Source organism: Cucurbita pepo, chromosome LG12 (assembly GCF_002806865.2).
Source record: "Cucurbita pepo subsp. pepo cultivar mu-cu-16 chromosome LG12, ASM280686v2, whole genome shotgun sequence".
Taxonomy (NCBI): Eukaryota; Viridiplantae; Streptophyta; class Magnoliopsida; order Cucurbitales; family Cucurbitaceae; genus Cucurbita; species Cucurbita pepo.
In genome coordinates, this window is record NC_036649.1 from 1,959,526 (window position 1) to 1,985,902 (window position 26,377).

Here is a 26,377-nt window from a genome sequence, read left to right on the forward strand (position 1 = left end):
TTTTTTATTGTTTCGAAAAAAACAATATTCTCAATAATACCATAATTTAATATCTAGATAACAGTGGGCAGTGACGTGATTTCCTAATTCAACTGTATTTTTTCAAATTGACCAAACTACCCCGAGATGTAGGGTTAAAAGAAGGGTATTATCGTACTTTCATACAAGATAACACTGTACGCCTTGAGGCCCGCGGTAATGAATTGTACATTCACGTAAAGATCGCTTCGGAATATACAAGTGAGGGAGAGACGGAAAGATGGAGAATCAACGAACGCAAGGCTTCGAGTTTCCAAGTAGAAATCTGCGCTCGCCGGGAAGTTTCCGATTCCGGCAGGAGACGATTACTTTCACGAGGTTGTTTCAGACTTCAGCTATATAACTTGCCGTATACTTGAACGATTCCGGCGGTACTTCGGATTTGGTACTCTTTAATTAGTTTCGTGTTCTTCTTTGATGCGATCTTAATCGTTCAACTGAAATCGATTCTTTGCTTCTTTTTCAATGTTTGCCTTGAAATTGAGAAGAGAGTTGAAATGTAAATTTATGGCTCGGTTAAGTATTTTGATTCATTGATACGACATTTCTGGTTGCGTTTCTGGATTTATTTTCCCGAAAGATTAACCTCTCGAGATTTCCCCTTTTCCTGAGCTCCAAACATGTAGTAATCAGAGATTAGGACTAATTTCATTTGATTTCGATTTTGTTTTCAGTTTTAAGATCTTAGAAACTCGCGATATGTTAAAATTTTTGCGGACTGTTTGGATTTTTTTTTCCGGAAAACATTTCAGTTCACAGTTTAGAACTAGAGTTGCGAAAACGGAGGGAAACATCATTGTTTTTTTTTTTTTTTTTTTTTTTTTTTTTTTNTTTTTTGTATATATAATGAAGAATTGTTTGTAGAATCTTTTATATATAATGAAGAATCGTTTGAAGAATGTTAGGTTTAACTATATTTCTTCTTGAAGGTCGGGTTTGAATTTGAACTGTGAGGCTTGACTGATGGTGCTGTTTCCGGGAGTTATTGAAGGAATGGTCAGAAACATGTCGATAAAGAAAAAGAGTAATGAAGACGGCGAGAAAGAAGCGGCTCGAGAAATGGCGAAAGAGGCGAAAAGGAACAAATCCATGATTTGTTTATCCGGAAGTGTTAAAACCAGCAAGTTTGATGATATGGCTTATGTTTGCACCAAAAGAGGAAATAAAGGAATCAATCAGGATTCCCTTGTTGTTTGGGAGGTACCTTTTTCTCTCTCTTTTTCATTTTCTTCTTATCATCAATTCCTTTTTTCTTCCTATTTACTTGCCTAAATTTTAATATGTGAACCTATTATGTTCATCCATGTTTGTATAAAATATATGATCATGGCTTAACAAGACGTTTTAATCAAGATTAGTTTGAGTAATTATTATTTTAAACAAGATAAGATTAAATATGAGATTAGAAGATTGGAAGTTCTAATAGTTTTTTTTTTTTTTTTTTTTTTTTTTTTNAAAAACATGGATTCTTAACATTTCTATTTGTTTTTCAATTTCGTTCTAATATTTAAGAACGTCGGATGAAAATCCCACATCGGTTAATTTAGGGAATGATTATGAGTTTATAATCAAGGAATACTATCTCCATTGACATGAGCCATTTTGGGGAAGCTCAAAGCAAAGCCATGAGAGCTTACGCTCTCAGAGTGGACAATATCATGTTCATCTAATATAGTATCAGGACGTGAGAAGTGTTGGATGATGAGAGCTCATGAGTTTATAATCAAGGAATACTCTCCCATTGGTACGATGCCTTTTGGGGAAGCCCAAAGCAAAGACATGAGGGCTTATACTCATGAGATCATGAGTTTATAATCAAGGAATACTCTCCCCCATTGGTCCCCATTGGTACGAGGCCTTTAGACATGAGAGCTTATACTCAAAGTGGACAATATCATACAATTGTGGAGAGTCGTGTTCGTCTAACATAGTATTAGAGTCATGTCCTAAACTTAGTCGTGCCAATAGATTGGTAAATCTTCAAATGTCGAACAAAGGACTCCAAAAGAAAAAGGAGTCGAGCCGAGCCTCGATTAAGGGGTAAGAATGATCATGGGTTTATAATAAAGGAATACTCTCTCCATGGGAGAAGCCCAAATCAAAGCCATAAAGTCTATACTAAGTGCATTTTGGAGAGTCGTAGAGTCGTGTTCGTTTAACAAGGAGTAGATGATTTCACTTTGAGGAGAAATAGAATTCTCAATAAAGAAATAACAAAAAGTTGAGGGATATAAAATGTTTTTTCCTTTTTATTTTTATACAAATTTAGATCTATCATCTAACTTCTTCATGCTAACTCTTAATTGGGTCTGAAAATTTTTTAACTTTGATCCAAAGAACACGTTTATCTTTTTGACGCATATGGTGTGGCTTTAATTACAGGACTATGGTTGCCAAGGAGACGTAGTTTTCTGTGGGATCTTTGATGGACATGGTCCTTGGGGCCACATGATTAGCAAACAGGTCAGAAAGTCACTGCCTCTTGAATTGCTGACCAATTGGCAGCAAAACCTTTCCCTGGAAGCCGACCAAAACCTTTTTCCTTTCAACATATGGAAGCAATCTTGCTTAAAATCATATGCCGCCATTGATGAGGAGCTCAAGCAACACCCTCGCATTGATTCCTTTTACAGTGGCACAACCGCTTTAACTGTGGTTAAACAGGTAATTAATTATACCAAGTTTTGATTTCTCTTTCAAGATTGTTGGGATGGAGTCTAACTAAGGATGATCATGAGTTTATAAGCAAGAAATACATATCTGCAGCTTTTTGAAAAATCAAAGGCAGCCATGAAAGCTTATACTTAAATTGGATAATATCATATTCTAGTCCGTGATTCTTAACCATTTATTCTCTAGGGATTTTGGGTTAATGTCTATTTTTATTTATTTATGGGGATTTGATTGATTTTGTTCTTGCTTGTTTTGGTCTGAAACTGAATTTCAGGGCCGAAATCTTGTGGTTGCAAATGCTGGCGATTCAAGAGCTGTGTTGGCGGTAACTTCTGATGACGGCTGCTTGAAACCAGTTCAACTCTCCGTTGATTTCAAACCTAATTTGCCAGGTCAGACCCTTTTGTCAAATTCCTTTTGTTTTTTTGTCTGTTTTGCCTTTATTATATATCTCATTCACAAATCTACCTGCACCCCCTATCTAATTAAAAATAAAAACAAATATAAATTACCACCTGATTTAATAATCGTTTTGTTTTTAGTTTTAATTTTTGAAGCTTGTACGTATTTTTTAAAAAAAAAATTTAATATGATTTCTATCTTTCATCAAATTTCAAAAATTTATTATTAAATTTAAAAAAATAATAAATAAAAAACTTTATCAAATGGGGCCTATTTTCTCCGTTTTTAAATTTGAATTAGTTTTATAGTCTTTCTTTTAAGCAATTGGAGTTTGATGGAATTAATATAGGCTTGATACGGTTAGGCATAGTAATGAAGCATCCAAAAACTCTCCCTAACATACTGTGTTTTAAAATCTCGAAAAAACTCTCCCTAACATACTGCGTTTTAAAATCTCGAAGAAAACTTCAGAAAGTACAGCTGAAAGAGAACAATATCTGATAGTGGTAGATTATGACTAATTACACGGTAAATTTTCATAAATATATAAGAATCTGCAGCCAAAATCGATGAGGAAGAAACCCAGCAATGAAAATGTGTTTAGCTAACTAACCAATCGGCTTTTGTTTTGTTTTTCATACATTAGTTATTATTATATGCATGGGAATTTGAGAAGTGGGCGGGTTGGGTTTGTGTTAATTGCAGAGGAAGCTGAGAGAATAAAACAATCGAGAGGGCGAGTGGTATGCTTAAAGGACGAACCGGGGGTCTACAGAGTGTGGACCCCCAACTCGGGCACGCCAGGTTTGGCCATTTCCAGAGCTTTCGGCGATTACTGCACCAAACAGTACGGCCTCATTTCTGTGCCTGATGTTAGCCACCGAACCATTACCTCTGGAGATCAGTTCGTCATTGTGGCCACCGATGGGGTACGCCTCTCACTTCACTTTTTCCCTTCTTTTAGTCCCTATCATTATTTATGGGTAATATCATTGAATTTAATAAACATTTCAAAATTACTTGAAATTATTAAGACTTTTACATGAAAATTGAGATCTGAAATGGTGTGACGGTGAGCTTGAGCAGAAATTTAGATTACCATATCGATTATAGGTCAGTGACACACCATTTTAAATCTTAATTTATGTCTAAAATAGTTAATTATGAAATGTTTATGAAAATTCAAAAATATTATGTTAGGAATCCTGACTTTCCACAATGGTATGATATTGTCCATTTTGAGTGTAAGCTCTGGTGGCTTTGCTTTGGGCTTCCCCAAAAGTCCTCATGCCAATGGAGATAATATTCCACTCCCAATAATCCTCAACAATCCTCCCCTCGAACAAAGTACACTATAAGCCTCCTCGAAGGCTTATGGAGCTCTCAAATAGTCTCCCCTTAATCGAGACTCGACTCCTTTTTTTGGAGCCCTCGAACAAAGTACACCCTTTGTTCGACACTTTAGTCACTTTTGACTATACCTTCGAGTCTCACAATTCTTTGTTCGATATTTGAATATTCTATTTCATGGCTAAGTTTAGGGTCATGACTCTATACCATGTTAGGAATCACGATTTTCTACAATGGTATGATATTGTCCACTTTGAGTGTAAGCTCTCATGGCTTTGCTTTGGACTTCTTCAAAAGGCGAAGATAGTATTCACTCCCAATAGTATATAGTATTTTTGAAATAAATGGTAAAATAATTTAGAGATAACACATTTCTAATTCTTTTCCTAAATATTTTAGAAGTTGATTAGAAATTTTGAGTTTTCTTTTTCCCCTCCACTCATTCAAATATTATGTTAGATAATATTATTATTAACTAATTTTAGTATTTATTATCATTGAAAAATGTTATATATCTAAGTGATTTGATGTAAAAAAAAATTAAAAATAATAGGGATTAAAAAAAAAAAAAAAAACCCTTAATGTATGAAAGTATATATTTGGCATTTATTATTTTTTGAAAAACATAATCTTTTTTTCTAATTCTTCATGTTTTTTTTTTCTTTTAACATTTGTTCTTGTGGTTTCTTTACACAGGTATGGGACGTCATGTCGAATCAAGAAGCAGTTCATATAGTTTCTTCAACGTCAAATAGGGAAATGTCGGCCAAAAGACTAGTGAATTGTGCTTCTCGTGCATGGAAGTCAAAGAAACGAGGCATTGCAAGAGATGACATGTCAGCTATTTGCCTCTTTTTTAATGCTTCTCTCACAGAAAATGATCGAGATGTAAATATATAGGTATAGTATAAGACTCCTTTTCGTTGCGTGTGGACTAAATATTCTCTTCATAGCCTTTTGGACACTATAAGGATAGAAATATTTATCCTATAGGGTCTTATAAGTTTAGAATATATGTTACCATCATTTTAGAGTGTTGAATAATAAAGAGATGCTTAGTATGCCATATTTAAATATGAAGAAAGCATTAGCTTCTTTTTCATTAATTTAAGTAATATATACCTTATTTATATTATTAATTATGTGATTTTCATAAACTAATCGTGTGACAAAAAGACTCCAAAGGTGTAATAAATATTAAAATTTTTATGTAACAATATAAATCATAGACATTAAAAACTTAAAATCATTAAAATATTAGAGAGATTTGTAAAATAATTCTTAAATTAGGAATCATAGGTCCGTAAAAACCATCACAACATATGTATCTGAATCTTTGGTCACATTGAAGTTGAGTAATCTCAATATGCATAGAAGTAGCATCATAGGCAAAGATATAGGTTCTTTCAGCGTCAGGAAAGGAGGTTGACTTCGTTGACTCGAATTGAAGCAAAGACGCAATACACACGGAGGTGGGAATTGAAATATTCTATACATTGAGGCCGACATACTAATAAATATATATTTTTTTAACACGATAAATGAAGGGTATAAATATTTGAAGTGAAAGAGTACGTGTTAATTATCGTTCAACTATGTTTATATTGATAATAACATATTTGATTTGTTGAAAATTGTTGGGAGGGAGTCCGATATTGGCTAATTTAGTGTAAAATTATGGGTTTATGAATGAGGAATACTATCTCATAATAGACACAGACACAAAGCAAAGTCATGAGAACTTGATTTGTGGATGAATATTAAATTTAATTTTTAAAATAAAAATTGCAAAAATTTTAACTTCTTTTATTGCATACCATATTTAAGTCATCACAAATCATAATTCCTACCCCCCAAGTACGAAGCACTGACGCTATTGTTTGAGTTTCTGATTCTTGCGGCCAATGACTGATCGACTCGCTCTCCAATTCGCTCATCGTTCTCTCTGCCTAGGGCATTCCGCTTCGCTTCGCATCTCAATCCGCTCCAAGTTTCAGGTTCAGATTGCGTTGCCTTTCTCTTTCTGTAGTGCGCACTCTCCTCTTTGCTCCGGCTCTAGTCTGGTTCTTCGAAGTAAACTCCGGGAGATATCTCCGATCAACGCGTCGTTGAACAGCGGAATGTCGAATTCCATGGTGAATGAAGCAGAACCGAAGGAACTGCGAGATGAGTCCGATTTTGAAGCCATCTTCTCCGGCGGTGATTTCACTTCCGTTTGTGGCTTTGGTTCTCTGCTCTCTGGTATGTACGATTGAGATAATAACTTGATCGTTTCGTACTCACGATGGTTGATTTTATGTTGTGACCGGTTTGTGTGTTTGATTTCTCTATCTGTTGAAGCAGAGAGGAGTGCGCGAAGTACCTTTCCTGAACTGATCAATTTTAGAGTGGCGAGATTGAACGGCTTCAGACGCGTTTTCGGAAATGTGGCTCCTATATTCTTTGAGCGTGGCATTGCTAAACCTGAAACCAAGGTTTTTCTATTCTTGAGATTCTGTGCCTACTGTTTTATTTGTAGTATATCTGATTGGATACAGAGAAATTTTGTGAAAAGAGAAGTGAGATACATGTATAATTGATGGCTGTCCTTCTCCTCTTCCATTTTCCTTTCAGTTTTCAAATCTAGTTTCTCTTCTAATCTAATGAATCTGGCAATAATGTTTAACGACATGCTATACGTCTGAATATCAGGAGATCTCAAGCTTGTGTGCGGAGCCTTGCGAAGGAGAGACTATCATTGTGACGGTTTTCGAGATTAAGAAGTCTGAGGTAACATTAACAGAACTTCATTTAGAATAATTGAACCTTGATGTGAAGAGGAATAATTTCTTAATCTCGTTTATGCTGCCTAACACTGTCAGATTCCAGCGTTTATACAGAGAGAGATTGAGTTTCGATTTCTAGCTGTAAGTGACTGGCTCCTGTCCAATATCTCTGATGAACTCTTTAAGGCCGATTTTGATGGTACTATTTGAGAAATATGTTTTTGATGTAGGTTCTACCTGAAACATTAGATGGAAAGCTATATGATAAACCAGCGGTATGTGATAATTGATGATTGTGTAGTCCCTATTATTTCTGGATCACTCTTAGATCACTGTTCTTTACATGATAATTGATGATTGATGTTCTATAGTTACATTGCAGGTGCTTTGTTCTCGATCAACCGATGAGGAATTTTTCCAAGTGAGATGCAAAGGTACTCTTAAAACTATCCTTCTCAATTATACCAAACTATTCATGAATGATTATGGAAGTCAAAGTAGAAGTCTAGAAATCACAATAGAAATGCTACTACAAAATCAGAATTCCTACCAACTGCTAGCTTATATCTTCTAATATCAGGAAATAAGGACATTTTTCTTCAGCATTATGGTCGTCATAATATTGACAAGATCTGGAGAGATGATATCTTACCTTGTCGCGTCTATCTTCGACATTGGTAAGTAATTTTGCAGTGCACCTTCTGCATTCCAAGCAAATATTTTCCTAGAATAGCAACAGGATTCATCATGAAACATTAGAATTAAGGCAATGTTTAATTTGGTTCAAGGTCCACTCCTATACTTTATATGTATAAAACTTGGGACTGTCATTGCATGCTTCTGTTAATTATGAACTGTATATGTACAAAATCTTTTTGGTTTAGCATTTCAAATGCTGCTCTAGATTTATCAGAAAACCTACGCTATTGATCATAATTATTGCTTTAAAAGAATAAATATATATGCTATAATAGTGAAGGTAGAAACTCTACGTTTATATCAAATCATGAAACGCTCATTTTTTTAGTTAATCTATCTTCTTGTCAATGATTTTGTACTCTCCATGGGTGCCTGATAACTGATTGAGGCTGTTTAATTTGTAGCTTGTTAGAAATAAATTAGACAAGTTGTAGTTTGAAATTGTTTCTTTTGCTAAATTGTTTAATATATAGAGTTCACTGTTCTTAATTTGTTTCTGTTTTACTTTGATGTCTGATCCATAGAGTTTTGATTCTAATAGAAATATTGGGACATATCATTATCAACTGTTCTATAACTTCGTTTGTAATTTGTTCATATCAACTTCTCCGCCTAAACTGATATTTTCATAGTATTTTAGCTGCAAAAAACCTGGGTGAAACAGCTTATAACAACTTTCTGGATCACACTTTCCTTGGAGATCGTAGTACAACCATCCGTGAATATTTAGCCTCTAGTGGTTCAGGCATTATGGAAGAGGAGCCTCCAGAATCCCTCAAGTTCCGATATGGCGGTTGATATTCCACAACAAAATAACTGCAGAGGAGGCTTATTGATCCTTGGAAGCCTGGAGAGGTACAATCTTAACATATTGTCTTTATGTTGGGTTTGTAAGCAATAATTTATATCTTTTAGCCATTGTTAAGAACTTTAATGAATCCAAACCATCCATGAACTTAGTATTAAGCTAAAGAAGTTATTTTTGCTATGGTCCGAGCCTAGAACCTTGCCAATCCATGTATGTTCTTGTGTATGGTGTACATAAAACTGAAAAAAAAAAAAAAAAAAAAAAAAAAAAAAAAAACCCACAAAAAGATAACAAATCATCAAATAATAGAAAACAAATAAAAAAACCAAATTATTGGTTTGGATCGGGGGGTAGTCTTTTGTCGCCATATCTATTTTTTTTGTTCGATTTTTTATTGATGTGTTATAAAATTGGAATAAGCCTAATTCAATAGAAAATTTTATTTTATTATAATATCCCTTTAATTTAGCATGAATATGTTGATTTTTTTCTTAAAAAAAAAAAAAAAAAAAAAAATCAAATGCCTGATGGAAGAAATAGGCTCAAAACCATTAAATTTTGAATGTTCATTTGAAATTTGATTCAAAGTAGATGTTTTTAGAATTAGGCGTAGCCCGAAGCCTAGAAAACCAAGCGTTTTGGTTATAACTTATAACTGGTTCACCAAAGTCGTTAATTTAGTTTGGTTTGGTCTTTGGGTGATTTTTATTTTTATTAAATTACAAATTTAGTATCAACCTTTTGGAAAAGGTTAGAATTTAGTATATGGTTTGAAAAAAAGTTAGGATTTCATATGATTTGTGGATCAAATTTATAATTTAATTTTTTATTTTAACTGATGATGGATTGATTTATAACCTAACTGAACTTTTGCCCTTATTATCTTTTCTCTACCTCCAAATTTATCTGCCTATCATGTGGACATTATTTATTAGTCGCTTTTCAGTGTGGTGGACTTGAAGCCTGCCAGCCTCATTTTGGGTTCGGAAAGTAACAAGGTAAAGGTTTCTTTTTCTTTTTCTTTTTTTTTTTCCTTTTTAATAATTGCTGCTATGCATTATGGACTAGTAGTAATGATGATTTGGAAACGGATTGTTTTTTTTTTTTAAAAAAAGTTTTATGCAAAACATTATTTCCCAAATCATTTTTAGAGATTTGTTTTATAAAACGATAGGAAAAATAAAGGAAAAAAAAAAAACTGTTGTTTACAATGATCTTATTCTATCGAATCTCTACATGAAATGTTTTTAAAAACTTAAAACACATTTTTTAAAATATAATTGAAATGAATTGCAATCAAATGAAATTTTGTAGATAAAAATTGAAGGATGAAAACAAGATTTTAGTGTAATAATTATGTAAGAAATTACTTGGGTGTATCGGATACATGAATACTGTTAACAGTTTTATCTCCTCGTTTAAATTATAGAGATTCAAGCAAACCACTTTATGAAATTATTTATTTACATTTCGTAATTGCTGCTTGATACATCTCTTTCAAGTTGGTTGATCAACAATTCTATCATCTTTTTGTACATTGGCATGTAATGATCATTTATCATTGTTCTAGAGAGACGCAGCTTACCGTACAATCCTCTTGGCGTCTCGTATATGCCAACTCTTTCCTGCACGATCTCATTGTCATGAACGAAACTATTATCAGAATCCGATGAGGGGACCGAAACAATATGCATGGTTTTCCCAGGAGGATAGAACCGAATGTTTTCCGAAGCGTCGAGAGAAGACAATGGCTTTTCACTGCTCCCCTCGACTTCGGTAAGCATACTCTCCTCTTCTTCTACGATTTCTTTGGCTACTGCAGCCACATTGGCTTCTCGAGTAATAACATCGGTGGTGGTCTTGGTCTTGGTCTTTTTCTCCTGTCGCTGCAGTTCCTTCTCCAGTTCGTACCACAACTCACCATCGGTAATGTCGTCGACATCGGTTGAGGAGGCAACAGTTTTATCTTCGTTGATGAGGTGGTGCCGCTCGTCATCGGTGTCGTGATCTGAACTATCATCATCACCCAAAGAGCTAGAGCCAGACTCTAGCTTCTTTTTCTTTAGAATTGTGTTATTAGTTGTAACTTCATCATCAACAATGAGTGATTCGTGTTTTCTTTCAGTTCTCAGAGGGGCTTCAGGCAACTCCTCTGTGGGATTGGGTAAAAGGCCTCCGTTTCTTCTGCGGGCGCCCATGCAAGACCAGGAAGCCAGAGAGGAGCGAGTTCTCACAACCGCACTTTTCACGGCAGTCTAAAAAACAACGTCAATGCCAAATCAAACAACTAATAACAGATTTGTTCCTTTTATTTAGTTCTTGATGAAGAAAGAAGAGTGAAGAAACCTGGGTGGTTGTAGAGACTGGGCGGAGAAGGGCGCCGGCGCCGGCGACTTTAGCTTTGGCAGTAGCTATGGATGGAAGGCGTGAGCCCAGAGCACTCGCAGAGCGGTAGACAACACTGAGGACCCTGGTACGCTCTACCTGATCTCGTAAATCATTCAGCCACGATGATGCTGTCACCTAATCATAACCACTCGTAAGAATAATAATTATTTAAATAATTATAAAAATATTATATCATATTTACAATAGCATTTTTTTAAAAAAAAAATTTAAAAATTATATCATATTTACGATAGCATTTTTTTTATAAAAGTAATAATAAAAAAAAAACTATATAAATATCAACAAAATATGTGAAATCATTTTTACATTCAAGTTACAAAACATAAAAATTATTTTAACAGCCACGCAAATTTTAATTAGTTTTTCACTGGAAAAAAAAAAAAGAAAAGAAAACAGGAAATGTAGACTTTGTTTGCTCTTTGCCCCTATTTTTTTTTCGAACCAACTTTTTCAGAAATGCATTATTTGAGAAGGGATAAATTCTAGGGAGTACAAATTGCATAGAGAATTAAAATTTCTTCCTCAAAAATTCAAAGAAAAAAAAATGTTAGATCTTATGTACAGCTTGTAAGAGATTAAAATTTTGATAAGATATAAAAAAAATTAATCGAAAAGAGGGAAAATTGAGAGAAACAAATTAGAAAATTTTAAATAAGGTATAAGATAAGAAATAACTGTAAAAAGTAATCAAGTTTAATAGCTTAATATCTTAACTTTGAAATTGTGCCTACTTAAGTTTGTGTTTAATAGAATAATTTTCCAATTTTGTGCCCTAATAATATTAGGTCCTCCAATTCAACTTTTATGTTTAAATTCACCGATCCACTATAGACAATATTAAAAATTTTAAATTCTATTAATAAAATTTAAACCAGAAATTGATCAATTGAATTATAAAAATTTGAATTCGTAAGTGACCCATTTAATACAAAATTTAGAAATTTATTAAACATTTTTAAAGTTTCAAAAAATGAAAGTTAAAAATGTATACATTTTTTTTAATAAATTGTAAAATTAAACGTTAATGAGAAAGGCAAAAGAGAGAAGACAGAAAATTATTTATTATTTTATTTATTTATTTATTTATTACTATTATTATTTTGCCATTGGTGAGGGGGAGAATTTTAGAGAAGAAAAAGTACAGCGGTGAAGTTAGAAATTACTAGATTGTTAAGCTCGTAAAAACACTTTCTACCAATATTTAAAAAAAAAAAAAAACTTTGTTTTTTTTATTTTTTAGAATTTAAATATTTCGGAAAAGGAAATAGTAAATAATGAAATATTAACATTTAATTAATTACCTCAGATCGCAAGTCGTCAATAGAAGCCGCAGAGAAGCTGGGAACCAGATCTGAACTATTAATAATTGTTGTGATGAACTGCTTACCCGATTCTGCCAACTCCCATGTCATACAAGCCGCTACAAAAAAACATACAATAATCATAATAATCATAATAATAATAATAATAATAATAATAATAATAATAATAATAATCAGAAGTTGTTAAAAAACATTAACAAACCTGGGGCAAATGTGATGCAAGTGGTAGAGGAGAAGTCCTTTCGTTCTCGAAGAATATATGTTAATAAAGCAGCTGTTCCTCCACCAAGAGAATGCCCAACAATCTGGATATCATAACAATCTATTCTTCACCAAAAAGTACATAAACATTCCAACTCTTTTTTATTGATTTATTATTATTATTATTATTATTATTATTATTATTATTTAGAGCATTTTTCTTTATTTTGTTTTGTAATTCACAAGTAGAACTTGGAGGGAGAGAAGGATTCCAAGTGTTAGAAAGATTGTAATGACAGACAATTGTTTCTCAAGATTATGTTTGTCCAGAGAAGGGAGAAAAGGACGGTCTTAGTCTTTACATTTGGTTGTCAAGAAAAATTTAAGGTAGAAGGCTATCAAATTTAAAATCCATTTTCTCTAAGCCTTTTTAACTATTTGGATTATAGCCCTTACTAGGCCATCCCGTGATGGTTTGGGTATGTGTCTGCTAAGGAAAGGTTTCAACACCCTTATAGAGAATGCTTCATTCCTCTCTCCAATCGATGTGGGATCTCACGATCCACCCCCTTAGGAGCCCGGGATTCTCCAATCGATGACTCTGATACCATTTGAAACAGCACAAGCCCACCGCTAGCAGGTATTGTCCTCTTTGGTTTTCCCTTTCGTGCTTTCCCTCAAGGTTTTTAAAACACGTCTGCTAAGGAGAGATTTCCACTCTTATAAGAAATGTTTCGTTCCCACCGTGGTTCAATATAGCCATGAATTATAACCTTTTCTTCCGGTTTTCGGACTTTAAATCCAACCAAGGGAGTAAACTTCTGTTTGGAAAGATTTAACTCAGTAGAAGAAATTTCCAGATATTCTCCATTTCGATGAAAAGATCTACGAAGATTAGTCCTTCTCTCTTGAGCTTTTTTTGTAGAAGTGTATGGATTACTAGCTTCTTGGTGGGGTCTTAGTCATAGGAAATTCTCTTGTAATTACAACTTTTCTTCAATTTTAAACAATTGGAAAGCTTCCCTTAGCTTCTTTTCGGAGAGTATAAGGTTGTTTGTTGGTTTTTTCTCTCTTAATACACTTTTCTGTGTGTGTATATATATATTGTCAGTTGGATTCGTGAAACAGAACATCTTCTTCTTTTACCAGTTACCCGCTTTTGTCAAAAAAGTCCTAAGATCGGTAATGCAGCACCTAGAGAGATAAGCGGAGTCAGGGCCTAAAGACGGTTTGTTTCCAATAGCAATAGTCAGTTTTAAAGAAAGAAGTTCCTTAACACAACTCATTCATATCATTCCGCCTTGGGTCAAAGCTACATTTCTATTCCATAGAAATGAACTTTTATATCTATCTATCTATATATATATTGAGATGGGAACATAGAAAAGTTTTCTTAAAAAATGATCACCAACAGCACAAGCCAATTTTAGCCAAATATATAATTAAACATATCATAAAACTAAAAGGTCTCACAATTAACAAAAAAAGCCACAAAGAATAACAGAAAGCATCTCGGAAACATCTGGGGAAAGAAATACAATTTATCAATTCAAACATGATTATGATGAAATATAATTTATCAATTCAAACATGATTATGATGAAATGCGGCAGGCAAAACATGGTTATAGTAGAAGGAAACAGGGCAGTGTAAGGTCTAAAGGAAGAACAATGAATTAATTGAATTTAAATACGCATAGATAGATCAAAAAACCAGGGAAGGTAGTAAGAAAATAACGCACCTTTATTTTGTAGTCGGGAAAATCGTCGAGACCTTTGAGTAAGCGTGGAGTGCTTAGCTTCGCAATCCAACGAGCTGCAGCAACCATCCCAAAATGTGCATATCCTAAAACCAGATTACTTATTCCACCATCGTGTAAAACTGAATGATGGAAAGGAACCACTGCACCAGTTACTGCTGTTAATGTATCTTTGATACTATGAGTGCCCCGAATCAGTAGAAGGAAGCATTTTGAGTTACTGTCACGAATTATTGTAAACGCAGGCTTCAAAATCTGCAATTAGTAAAGGTAGCAATTAAAAACGATGGTAAAAAACTCAACCCAGATTAAGAATTCTAACGACTGAAACAATAAAGCTTGGAGTTTCTAAAACTACTAAAACTCAAGTGATCATTGAAGAAGATATTCACATATTACGAGTAAAGGCAAGCATCAAAACTAAGGGCCATCACATTATTGTGGAATTAGCAAGATTTCAACTACAATGATCATTTAAGACCTTGGGTTTTTGGTTTTTGGTTGTTTAGAATTGGACTCTTTTCTAATATTTAAATTCTTAGTCAAATTTCAAACACAAAAACAAGAACTACGTTTTTTAGTTATTAAAACTTGGCTTGAATTTTGAAAACGCCCTAAGGTAGACACAACAAATAAAGAAAACTCACGGTAATGTTTATAAGCTTAATTTAAAAAAACTAAAAACAAACGAAAATAGTTACAAGTTTCCTACAAGAACATTAAGAATGATGGTTTTGGAATTGCTAAGCAGAGAAAAAAAATGGTGATATGGCCTATTAAAGAGCACAAATAAGCAAATCCCACGATGAGTACACCTGAAATGGATCAAAAAGGATCAGAATCTAAAGAAGGAAAGGTTTTAAAAGGTTAAATACCCCTGCTTTTGGTTTCTGAATAAGCACATCCTCCTGAGAATAGCCAGCAGATTCTAAGAAAATTGGGAACGGTTTCTTAGAGAAGAGCATGCAGAAGGTGAGCAACCGCAAGAAACTCTTCAAGTCTGCGATAATTTCAGGACCTCTGAGTTGTACACTGTCGTTGCCCGCATACACATTAGCAACTTGTAAATTACCCTGCAAAGTAACGTCGCTAAGTCCAAATTATAGAAATTACATGATGATCTCGGAACTGATTTCAATTCACTTTCAAGATCCGGTACATGAAAAACAACAATCATCTGTAAGAGAAAAGAAAACACTACAAAATCTAAATCGGTAACAATAGATTACGACATATGAAGACATTTAAATGTAGAACAACGTAATTTATCCGTGTGCAAGAAACGGAGGGTCCTAAACGATCACAGGAATGTGTAATTCATATTCCTGAACACTGATACGAACAGGAACGAGGGAAGAAATGAAACAAGCCAATGCACGTCAAACAGTGAAAGATCGATGGTCGTGGCAGAGTAACATGGCCGCTAAGTCCATGAACTCATAACTAAAATCTCTTTCGCGTTGAGTTCAAGGAAAACAGCAAGCATTCAAAATGAACGAACATACAACAAGAGACAGAAATCCAAAACAGTGAGGATAAATTAGTACATGTCCAGTATCTTATAGATAAAATGTAAGTTCCTATGTTGGCGTACGAGAAATAAAGGCTCTAAACCGACCACTGGAATTTTTTGTAGCTCACAGTCACACTCTTGATGCGAACGGAAACGAGGAAAACCAAAAAACAACAAGAAGCGAATGTAAGTCGACACAGTGTGAGATCGCAACTCGTGGCAGAGAAACATCTCTAAATCCAGACGATCAAAATATACATTAACCTCAGGACTAAATTCACTTTCAAGTTCTGGCACAAGGAAAACAAGAGGCATTCGCAAACAAAAAAATAAAAGCACCATAGAATCGTCCAATAAATTACGGCATATCAAGACTCCAAAAATCAAAATGCATCGTCCTTATGTGCACAAGAAATGAGTCTCTCAAACTACAATCGGAATTTTGTGTAGGTTCACACTCTTGAAACGAACCAAAACGAAGAAGAAGAAAAAAAGAAAACAACAAGCGAATGCACGTCGTCCAGTGAAAGATCGCGATTCGTGTCTGACAAATCGAACAACAAAAAATCTCAAGGAAACAAGAGCGCACCTGTCTCCGCATCAAGTAATTAATGCCAAATGCCAAGTCGCCGATCGGCCATTTCCCCAAGGTCTCGGCGTATGTAAACCTAAGAGTCTCCGATAGAGTAGTAATCGTCTCAAACCACGTCGCCGGCGCCTGAGCCGGCCTCCGAGAGATCCTTCTCCTTCCCGATCTAATCGATTCGGACAAATTATCACTCCGATCGTCTTCATCACCTTTTGCTGCCAATCTCCGGCTCAGAAGATAATACATAAGCAAAGCGGCTCCCGCATAGGTTGCCAATGCGCCGGCCGCCATGGTATCGAATTATGGAGATCGAAACCTCAAGAAAAAAACCATCAAACTCGAATGCGATGATTTCGTTGCAAATTAAGACAAAAACAAAACCACAAAAGTGCCTATAATCAAATGCCGATAGAATATAGGGCTCCGAAAATTGGAGAATCAAGAGAAGGGAGAACAAAGGAAGAAGATATTCAGGAAGGCGCATATGATTCCTAAATTCTGGAGAGACTATTGCGTTTGTTTTGAGGAAAGGCAGAGCTAAATCTTTGCTTGGCGTCTGCGACGATAGTAAGGGTAGTTTCGTCATTTCCAAAAGTATGCTCGACGTTTCCATAACAAATTCCGATCGCCGAAACCAAATAAAAGCATATAACAAAGTTTTGACTATAAAGTCAATGGTACTGTTTAAGGTGTCAGCTATTTACATTATTATTTTTTCATTTTTTTTAAATATTAATTTTTTTAGGTTAAATTATACACAAAATAAATAAATAATAATTTTTTTACTTTTTAAACTTCAAATTTTTTATAAACAAAATATTCTTTTATGTTATTCAAATATTGTCTATAGACAATTACTTTAAATATTTTTTCAAATTTAATCAAATGTAACAATTTTAATATTATTTTTCAGTATTTTTTCAACTTTGCGGCGTCGTGATCTTGACACGCTCACGACCAGCTTTAAGGGAAACTCAATTCTCATATTCATTTTTTGCCCCGCTTTGTGCCTTCGTCGAACTTTAGGCGAGGTTTATCTTTGCCAACTGAACATCTCTCGTACGGAATCCAAGCTTATTCGGCCATACATGTCGTCTGCGCGTACATGTTCAATCCTCTGTAGACCCAACTGACTTGCATTTATCATAGGCGAGGTTTATCTTCACCAACTGAACATTGATCGTGCGGAATCCAAGCTTATTCAACCATACATGTCGTCTGCGCGTGCATGTTCAATCCTCTGCCGACCCAACTGACTTGCATTTATCCTAGGCGAGATTTATCTTCGCCAACTGAACATCGCTCGTGCGAAATCTATTCGGTCATACATATTGTCTGCGCGTGCATGTTCAATCCTCTGCGACCCAACTGACTTGCATTCATCCTAGGCGAGATTTATCTTCGCCAACTGAACATCGCTCGTGCGGAATCTATTCGGTCATACATATCGTCTGCGCGTGCATGTTCAATCCTCTGCAGACCCAACTGACTTGCATTTATCCTAGGCGAGATTTATCTTCGCCAACTGAACATTGATCGTGCGGAATCCAAGCTTATTCGGTCATACATATCGTCTGCGCGTGCATGTTCAATCCTCTGCAGACCCAACTAACCTGCATCTATCCTAGGTCAAGTCATTCAGCTCGACCTTACTTTTACTTAGGCCCAAAGTCTCTTATGTGTAACATTGCATCTAAATCATTTACTCGGGACCAAGGTCTCATTATTTTTAGAACAAGTTCTCCGATAATAACTTTAAACTACAAATTATATATATATATATTATTATTATTATTAAAAATGAAATATTACGGAAGTAGAAGTATTGAAGCCACGAATGGAGTGGCCATTATGTTATAAAAGGAGTGTTGTACGATGAAGGGATGAAATTAGTGGTGGGGAGAAGATAACGACAAATCTCAATAGCTGTCCGTTATTGGATCGGAGCCCGTTGTAGTGGGCCCACGTTTGCACACGTGGCCCACTTGTTCTAATTTTAAGGAGTGACTAATAAAAAATTAAAAAAAAAAAAAAGCATTTTATTTTAGATAATTTCATNGACTTGCATTTATCCTAGGCGAGATTTATCTTCGCCAACTGAACATTGATCGTGCGGAATCCAAGCTTATTCGGTCATACATATCGTCTGCGCGTGCATGTTCAATCCTCTGCAGACCCAACTAACCTGCATCTATCCTAGGTCAAGTCATTCAGCTCGACCTTACTTTTACTTAGGCCCAAAGTCTCTTATGTGTAACATTGCATCTAAATCATTTACTCGGGACCAAGGTCTCATTATTTTTAGAACAAGTTCTCCGATAATAACTTTAAACTACAAATTATATATATATATATTATTATTATTATTAAAAATGAAATATTACGGAAGTAGAAGTATTGAAGCCACGAATGGAGTGGCCATTATGTTATAAAAGGAGTGTTGTACGATGAAGGGATGAAATTAGTGGTGGGGAGAAGATAACGACAAATCTCAATAGCTGTCCGTTATTGGATCGGAGCCCGTTGTAGTGGGCCCACGTTTGCACACGTGGCCCACTTGTTCTAATTTTAAGGAGTGACTAATAAAAAATTAAAAAAAAAAAAAAGCATTTTATTTTAGATAATTTCATAAAAATAACACTCATTTATTTGGTCACATTTTTTCAAATGTGTTTTTTTATAAACAAATTTGTTTAATAATTGCTATTGAAACCCAAAAACTAATAATTTAAATTTTGTATTTCAAACATTTATGGTCGATCGAGTGGTTTTTGGTGGTGAGGTGTGAAGGAGATAACTCGACCATACACGCCGCCTGCGTGTGCATATTCAATCATCTGCTATACAGCCGACTGGCCTCTACACATATTTAATCATTTAGCTCGATTTTGTCTCTATCCGAGACGAAAATCTCTTAATACAACGTTGCATCCAACATCATCTTTAATCCCAATTAGCATGACTCGTATTTAACTCCCAAATTATGGGGTGTCGTTGGCTATCATAGCTTATTCGGTCATGTCATTGAGAACAGACCAACATGTCGTTCATATTACCAAGATGCATGATGTCAATTCTCCACCACTCCTCGGTCATGTGGCCCAAGGGAACTAACACATGTGTGTGGCACAGTGAGAACGAGCATTACGAGACGAGTTTCTCAGGTGACTTCCATAAGTGTCTAGTATTATTATTTAAAAAAAATACCAATTTTATTAAAATTGGTTGAATAATTATTATTATTTTGAAAGAAAATGATCAAAATGAGTCACTTAGGTGACACATCGCCCGTGTTTGGTTATAAAAGCATTTGTAACCGCTCAAGCCCACCACTAGTATATATTGTCCTTTTTTAATTTCCTTTTCGACTTTCCCTTCAAAGTTTTTAAATTTCTTACTGTTAATATATGAACATAAACTGTCTATCTACCGCTCATAATTGAGAATATTGTTTTTAAATGTTACTAATTTTACGATATTTATATAATATATTATTCTCAATACAAAGTTTTTTTTAGTGTTAATGCAATGATTATTATGTTTAATTAAATATTAGTAGAAGAAATTGTCAAATTTTAATTTTTTAATACATAATTGGTTTATTTAATTAAAAACGGTCATAGTCCTCTTCATGCTTCTAGAAGTGATTAAAATATTGGTAGCCTGAGGGGAACGTTTTATTGTGTTCAAACAAATTAAATATTAAATAAATACATAAATAGATCAAAATGATAGTCAATGTTCATGGATAACGTAATATCTATTAAATTTGGGATTAAAATTTTTGAATTGACAGATTAATCATTTATTTAAATATTTTAGAAATTATATTTATTCGCTAAAAATTTATAAAATTTAAATATTGAATAATTCATAATATTCATAATGACAATTAAAATAGCATTCGAGTGGGTCGTGAACTCTATTTTTGAGTTGGTCAGCTTGACTCGACAAAAAAAGTTTCAACCTACAAACTTAATTGAATTTTGATTTTTTAAAAGTTCAACTTAATCAAATTCAAAAGGGAAAAAAGATTGGGGAACGAGCATTATTTACGAGGGTGTGGAAACCTCTCCCAAGCATACGCGTTTTAAAAACTTTGAAGGGAAAACCCAAAAAGGACAATATCTGCTAGTGGTAGGCTTGGACGGTTATAAATGGTATCAGAGTCAAACATCAGGCAGAGTGCTAACGAGGATGTTGGGTGGATTGTGAGAACCCACATCGGTTGTAGAGGGGAACAAAACATTCTTTATAAAGGCGTAGAAAAGAGTCAAACATCGAGCAGAGTGCCGCGAGAACGCTAGTGGATTGAGGTCCCACGTCAATTGGAGAGGGGAACAAAACATTATTTATAAGGGTGTAGAGGTCTCTTCTTAACATACACGTTTTAAAAACCTTAATGTTAATTAGAGAAGACCTAAACGACTCGCCGGAGTATATAACGACAACTTACGACACTCATGTATGATTGTAAAACTGCATGTTGAACATCTGATGGCTCGTTGCTATGACCTTGTGGGATGTGCTTGATGGTCCCTTGACGGTCCACCATAATACGCTCACTTACGGACTTTTTACTCTAACTGTTCCAAGAGTCTCTGTTGTTGATCCCGATCTCCATCCGATAGACTGGTTAGTTCATCTCTAATTAGTCAATTAAAAGTTTATTTAAAAGCATTAATTTGACTAAATGTATTTAGTGATAAACAATGGGAAATCAAATTAAAAATTAAAATTAAATTAAAATTTTAAATGATTTAAAAAATATATATTTAATTATTAAATGGAATTTGCAAGCTTCATCTCCCAACTATAAATAGACCATTTCCGTGACCCTTCATCATAAGCTTCTCTCTTTTTCTTCTGCTAAAGTTACCAAGCTGTGAGATAGCAATGGGTGTTTTCACTTACGAAAATGAGGTGACCACCGTCATTCCTCCGGCCAAGTTCTTCAAGGCATTTATTCTTGATGCCGACCGACTTTACCCCAAGATCGTGCCACATCAGCCCAAAACTGAAGTTGTCGAAGGAGATGGCGGTCCCGGAACTATCAAGATTATCACCTTCAGTCACGGTAATGTGAAATTAGCATCACTCACAATAATATACATTTAACTATCTAATTTTGTTTAATTTTTTATTTTATGTCTGAGGAGTTAGACATTTTTATATATTTTTTAAAATTTACACTAATTTATTAAATACAAAATGAAAATTTTAAGATTTTATTAGATATAAAAATTAATTTTATCTCAAATAGGTCAATTAATTTTAAAAAATGTAAAATATGCTAAGAGTTTGTTATACACAAAATTTAAATTAAAAAAAAAAGATATCTATTTAATATTTTTAAATTTTAAAAATTTATTAGAAAAATGGGTTAGACATGGCTTTAAATATATATTTTTATATTTTTTAAAAAAATTTAATTTATTAGAAAAATGTGTTAGACATGACTATATATATTTTTATATATTTTTAAAAAAATTAAAGGCTTAAATTAAAAGAAAAACACCAAAGTGATGATAAATAAAACTTTTTAAAAAAATATCTATTTAACGTTTTTAAAGTTTAAAAATTTATTAGAAAAATGTGTTAGAGTTCTATGACTTTAAATAAATATTTATATATTTTTTAAAAAAAAATTAAGAAAAACACTAAAGTGATGATAAATAAAACTTTAAAATAAAAAATAAAAAAAAGGGAATAGAATAAAATAAATAATAATTAATTTCATTTATAGCTTGGATTATATTGGATTGTATTAGTCATATTCATAAGCTAAAAATTGAACAAAAAAATGTATATATAAATATTTTTGCAGGCGGGCAAGTGAAATCCATAAAGCACAGGCTGGACGTAGTGGACGAAAAATCGTTGACTTACAAATACACGGTGTTAGAAGGGGAGCTTTTATCGGACAATATAGACCAAATTTCAAAGGAATTAAAGGTAACGGCGGGACCTGACGGAGGATCCATTTTGAAGAGCGTAAGCATTTACCACACCAAAGGAGACCACCAAATCGACGAGCAGAAGCTCAAGATCGGCGAGGAAAAGGGATTGGGCCTTCTCAAAGCCGCCGAGGCCTACCTCCTGGCCAACCCTGCTGAATATAACTAAATCAAAAGTCAAAATATATTTCACATAATATTAATATAAATAAATAAATATATATATATAATTATATGTATGGATTTGAATTTTTATGTGTGTTTAAGCTTCTTATAATAAGGGTTTGATTGTAATTGTGCACGTGGGGGGTTTTTTTTTTATGCTTGTGAGTTGTGATTGTATTTTCAAAGGTGAAAGAATGTTAAGTTGTATTATTAAGTTTCAATAAAATAATTGAATAATGAATTTGCTTAATAATGATCCGTGTTTGTCTGGATTATCAATTTTTTATTATTTATTTAATAATTTCTTAATATAGAAAATAAAAATAAATAAATAAAAAAACTTTATTGACCTCTTTGGTATGATTTGAATAGATGAGACTATCGAACCTATTCCTTTTAACTTTGTTTGCAGAAAATTTGTGAATTTTATAAACTATTCGGTATGTCAAAAATTTATTAGACCCTATGTTGAAAGTTTAGAAATAATTTTTTAAGATCATAGACCATTTGCACAAAAAAAATTTGAGAGTTAAACTATTAAATAATATTTAAAAGTTATCAAATCATGCCGATATAAAATCAAATAAGAAAACCCTAAGAAAGTTTTTACATTAAATTCAGGAACAGAAGGGCAAAGCTTTAAAAAGGGTATATTTGTAATATTTGTTATAGGGAGAGGTTCATTTTCTTAATTTTTAAGGTATACCCTTGAAGCAAGTTCATTTTTAGGGTATTCTCTCGAGACGGAGGCAGGTTCATTTTTAGGGTATTCCCTCGAGACGGAGACAGGTTCATTTTTAGGGTATTCCCTCGAGACGGAGTCAGGTTCATTTTTAGGGTATCCAATAGAGAACGGGTGAGGTATGTAGCTCAGGAGATTAAAGTATATGGAAAAGGACTACGGGGTCGGGTTTCGAAACCCTCCTCATCCAAAACAATCTAAAAAGGGAAGTAATTTGTCCTCTAACAAAGTGTATCTAAAGGTGGTTGAATTGAGAAGCCAAATGAACCTTCTAAGTAAACCAAAACCTAATCCATGAACCAAATATCTTATTGAGCTGTTTCATCAACTATCACTAGAATTAACCTTCCTACCAAACCCTAATTCATGCAATTATTGAAAATTAAAAACAATAACAAACCCACTTCCTATCATCCATTCTTTTGTTTAATCCAATCATAAATCATGCGAATTTCAGTTTTCAATTCCAGACTTTTGGCCAATCATAAGATTTTAGGATAAACATAACATGAAGCAAAAAAGTCTAAGCAACTTAAAACAGCTTGAAATCAACATTATTTTCCCAAGAAAGCTTATAAGTTCAAGAGGATGAGGAACAGAATCAATCTATGATTAAGAGTAGCATCATTATCATATCATATTACTAAATGTTGATAAAAACAAGAGCTTCCATCTTTGCATTTATGCACATATATACTTATGGATAATAGAACATTGCATAGTTTACCTAATAACTATTGCCACCTGCTGCAATATCCAAATCAGATCGATCCATCCCGATATAACCTACGCTTGTGGTTCCATACTATAACTGGCATGGTTTCTTCTTCCGACGAACCTATATCCAATCATAACTCATCAAGAATAGTAGACATCAACAGCCCTTGTACAAACTCACATTTCTGAGCCCTCTCCTTTTCATCCCTATTTGAAGCCGCCAACCTTGAGACACTGCTGCCAATTGATAGGTTCAGGTTTCTGATTATGCAAAGAGGAAGACATATTCTATTGATGCGATATGAATTCGGGGGCGGGGGGGTGTTCTTACCTCCTCTCTGAATGAGCCTCGGGATTTTCCTGTGATGTAGTTACTTCGGCTGACGACTGAGACTGCACTCTAGCAGGTTTTCTGAATGTAGGCAGATTAGAAGTAAAAGAAAACAACAAGGGATCAGGCTCAGTACTTGTGGGGGCAGAGTGTAAAGAACCACCAAGAAGGGATCTCAAGTTTCCTTCCCTAAGCTCTTTTCTCAGCTTTGAAAATGTCAAATTGGACCCAATTTTTCGCAATCTTCGCTGTCGCTGCACGTAATTTTTAGTCAAGGAAGTGAAACAACTACATATCAGCAAACATAAATTACAAAGGACTGGCCTTAGATTTCAGGAATTGACTTGAGGCTCCATCTGATCCACAAACACCAATAGCTTTGCAGAACATCGTAAATTAAATTTTGCTCAGACTTGGGTCATTTTCGAAAGTGATTTTAGCCAAAGTGATTTGTTTATTAAAGATGTATTAAAAACATGTTCATATATATCATTTTAACGTTTAGTTCAACACTTCTAGAAGTAATTTTCAGATAACCAAAACTGGTTTTGAATGATTTAGTTTAAAAACAGAGGTGATCTTCGGGAGTGACAAAAGTGATTATGGTCATTCCAAAACTTGTAATTCTAGATGAAAAAGAAAAGGTGATAAATCCTGTGAAAGTTGAGTTGAACAACAGAAGATAAATTAACACAAATGAAAATTAAGGATATCTTGAAAAGGCTCCCATGTTGTGAGATGATATGGCCAACAATATCCATCCCCACTTTCTTCGTGCATAGGGGACATACCTGAAATTATAACAACACAATTGTGAGACAAAAATTAACAATTTTGATGGCATCTTCACGATGATCAAGCTATCCAGAGTTATACAAAACGAGGGGGCTAAGCATGTGATTCATATCATTGATCAGACAATAAAATTTTGTTCTCTCTCTACCTCCTTAGCTATAATGATCTATAGTTTAGATTACTGTAGATTAAGCTGCAGAATCCAGAAATGCAGTTAGATACCTTCATAAAAGGACCTTACAGCCCTAAATAGAGCTGTTAAAGAGGCGAAAACCGAAATCTAAACCAATCGAGACAACAGAATACAAATTTATAAACCCATAGTTGAGGGAAAAAAAAAAAAAAAAAAAAAAAAAAAAGATGAACAGATTTCATTAAGGGGATCAGAATATAACATTACAATTCCACGTTTGTCAGCTTTAATAGTAAGTACATGATAATCTCAACCAAAACAGAATATTTCAGGATTATCAAGACAAAGGCTGTATAGGAACTAATACGATAATTACTTATCACAGGAAGTTGTAGATCGGCCATATTTATGCTATAAATCAAAATAATCAAATCGGCATACCGCGTTCTTGACTTCCACCGGATGCTCCTCATCGACGTGACAATAAAGACCTACGATATCAAAATCCTCGGCGCAAAACGGGCACAAAAACTCAGTCCTCGAATTTTCCTCTTCAATTTCTTCGTGATCTCCTTGGTACACACCTGCATCAAGACGACAAAACAAAACACCAAAAGATAACGCTCATTTCCAGGAAAAAAAAAAAAAAAATCAGAGCCAAACAGAGCATTTCTAAAACAAACGAGTCGTTAACGTACCGGAACGAGATCGGTAGCGTCGAGACGATGAAAGTTGAAAAGGAGCATTCCAGGAATCGGCCTCCATCGATTAAACTCTAAATCTTTTCGCGAATTCTTACAACAATTAAAATCGCGATCGCGATCGCTATCGCTATCGAAGATCGCGAAATGGAATCCAAAATCAAACTGAGAACTAGACCTTACAGAGATGGAGAAACTGCAGCGAGGAAAAGACACAGAAATTACGCGACGGAGAGAGCACCAAAAGACTCTCTACCGACCCTCTGGCTACAATGCGACTTTAAGATCAGGCTTTTACAGGCATACC

At 34.2% G+C, this 26,377-nt stretch overlaps 5 protein-coding genes across 9 annotated transcripts; 3 read left to right on the plus strand and 2 right to left on the minus strand.

The window, feature by feature from the left end:
* Positions 1-220: 220 nt before the first annotated feature.
* On the plus strand, positions 221-5,538 carry LOC111806507 (probable protein phosphatase 2C 41). Its single transcript, XM_023691853.1, has 6 exons — positions 221-424; positions 969-1,239; positions 2,422-2,703; positions 2,987-3,104; positions 3,820-4,043; positions 5,161-5,538. Exons 2-6 carry the CDS (start codon positions 1,003-1,005, stop codon positions 5,362-5,364), a joined length of 1,065 nt encoding a protein of 354 aa, XP_023547621.1. The 5' UTR covers positions 221-424; positions 969-1,002; the 3' UTR covers positions 5,365-5,538.
* Positions 5,539-6,324: 786 nt separating this feature from the next.
* Positions 6,325-8,916, plus strand: LOC111807043. 4 transcript variants are annotated; one of them, XM_023692617.1, is made up of 9 exons: positions 6,370-6,461; positions 6,581-6,705; positions 6,808-6,938; positions 7,156-7,233; positions 7,326-7,370; positions 7,460-7,504; positions 7,612-7,663; positions 7,810-7,906; positions 8,561-8,732. In XM_023692617.1, the coding sequence occupies exons 2-9, from the start codon at positions 6,585-6,587 to the stop codon at positions 8,724-8,726; spliced, it is 735 nt and encodes a 244-aa protein (XP_023548385.1). In that variant the 5' UTR covers positions 6,370-6,461; positions 6,581-6,584; the 3' UTR covers positions 8,727-8,732. The 4 variants fall into 4 exon arrangements, with proteins under 4 accessions (XP_023548382.1, XP_023548384.1, XP_023548383.1 ...); XM_023692614.1 differs by having other exon boundaries at positions 6,325-6,705; positions 8,561-8,916; XM_023692616.1 differs by having other exon boundaries at positions 6,325-6,705; positions 8,569-8,678.
* A 1,210-nt stretch (positions 8,917-10,126) lies between these two features.
* On the minus strand, positions 10,127-17,057 carry LOC111807042. Its single transcript, XM_023692613.1, has 7 exons — positions 16,530-17,057; positions 15,303-15,500; positions 14,410-14,682; positions 12,670-12,772; positions 12,447-12,565; positions 11,083-11,259; positions 10,127-10,991 (listed from the first exon to the last, which is right to left on the minus strand). The coding sequence occupies exons 1-7, from the start codon at positions 16,818-16,820 to the stop codon at positions 10,200-10,202; spliced, it is 1,953 nt and encodes a 650-aa protein (XP_023548381.1). The 5' UTR covers positions 16,821-17,057; the 3' UTR covers positions 10,127-10,199.
* Positions 17,058-21,380: 4,323 nt separating this feature from the next.
* LOC111807592 (major allergen Pru ar 1-like) lies at positions 21,381-22,871 on the plus strand. Its single transcript, XM_023693378.1, has 2 exons — positions 21,381-21,606; positions 22,357-22,871. The coding sequence occupies exons 1-2, from the start codon at positions 21,426-21,428 to the stop codon at positions 22,653-22,655; spliced, it is 480 nt and encodes a 159-aa protein (XP_023549146.1). The 5' UTR covers positions 21,381-21,425; the 3' UTR covers positions 22,656-22,871.
* A 1,111-nt stretch (positions 22,872-23,982) lies between these two features.
* Positions 23,983-26,377, minus strand: LOC111807550 (protein DEHYDRATION-INDUCED 19 homolog 4-like). Of its 2 annotated transcripts, none has more exons than XM_023693315.1 (5): positions 26,068-26,377; positions 25,811-25,953; positions 25,155-25,232; positions 24,442-24,701; positions 23,983-24,347 (listed from the first exon to the last, which is right to left on the minus strand). In XM_023693315.1, the coding sequence occupies exons 1-5, from the start codon at positions 26,132-26,134 to the stop codon at positions 24,242-24,244; spliced, it is 654 nt and encodes a 217-aa protein (XP_023549083.1). In that variant the 5' UTR covers positions 26,135-26,377; the 3' UTR covers positions 23,983-24,241. The 2 variants fall into 2 exon arrangements, with proteins under 2 accessions (XP_023549083.1, XP_023549084.1); XM_023693316.1 differs by having other exon boundaries at positions 23,985-24,344.

Bases quoted from the DNA above. Each gene is read 5' to 3' on its own strand.
- LOC111806507 (XM_023691853.1), top strand. From the start codon at position 1,003: ATGGTGCTGTTTCCGGGAGTTATTGAAGGAATGGTCAGAAACATGTCG. The intron at 1,240-2,421 runs GTACCTTTTTCT...CTTTAATTACAG, and splicing joins ATTCCCTTGTTGTTTGGGAG to GACTATGGTTGCCAAGGAGA. The intron at 4,044-5,160 runs GTACGCCTCTCA...TTCTTTACACAG, and splicing joins TCATTGTGGCCACCGATGGG to GTATGGGACGTCATGTCGAA.
- LOC111807043 (XM_023692614.1), top strand. From the start codon at position 6,369: ATGACTGATCGACTCGCTCTCCAATTCGCTCATCGTTCTCTCTGCCTA. The intron at 7,234-7,325 runs GTAACATTAACA...TAACACTGTCAG, and splicing joins TCGAGATTAAGAAGTCTGAG to ATTCCAGCGTTTATACAGAG. The intron at 7,907-8,560 runs GTAAGTAATTTT...ATATTTTCATAG, and splicing joins CGCGTCTATCTTCGACATTG to TATTTTAGCTGCAAAAAACC.
- LOC111807550 (XM_023693315.1), bottom strand. From the start codon at position 26,134: ATGGAGGCCGATTCCTGGAATGCTCCTTTTCAACTTTCATCGTCTCGA. The intron at 25,954-26,067 runs GTACGTTAACGA...GTCTTGATGCAG, and splicing joins ACGCTACCGATCTCGTTCCG to GTGTGTACCAAGGAGATCAC. The intron at 25,233-25,810 runs GTATGCCGATTT...TTATAATTTCAG, and splicing joins CGGTGGAAGTCAAGAACGCG to GTATGTCCCCTATGCACGAA.
- LOC111807592 (XM_023693378.1), top strand. From the start codon at position 21,426: ATGGGTGTTTTCACTTACGAAAATGAGGTGACCACCGTCATTCCTCCG. The intron at 21,607-22,356 runs GTAATGTGAAAT...ATATTTTTGCAG, and splicing joins GATTATCACCTTCAGTCACG to GCGGGCAAGTGAAATCCATA.
- LOC111807042 (XM_023692613.1), bottom strand. From the start codon at position 16,820: ATGGCGGCCGGCGCATTGGCAACCTATGCGGGAGCCGCTTTGCTTATG. The intron at 14,683-15,302 runs GTATTTAACCTT...TACTAATTGCAG, and splicing joins TTCAGAAACCAAAAGCAGGG to ATTTTGAAGCCTGCGTTTAC. The intron at 12,773-14,409 runs GTGCGTTATTTT...TATGATATCCAG, and splicing joins TTCCCGACTACAAAATAAAG to ATTGTTGGGCATTCTCTTGG.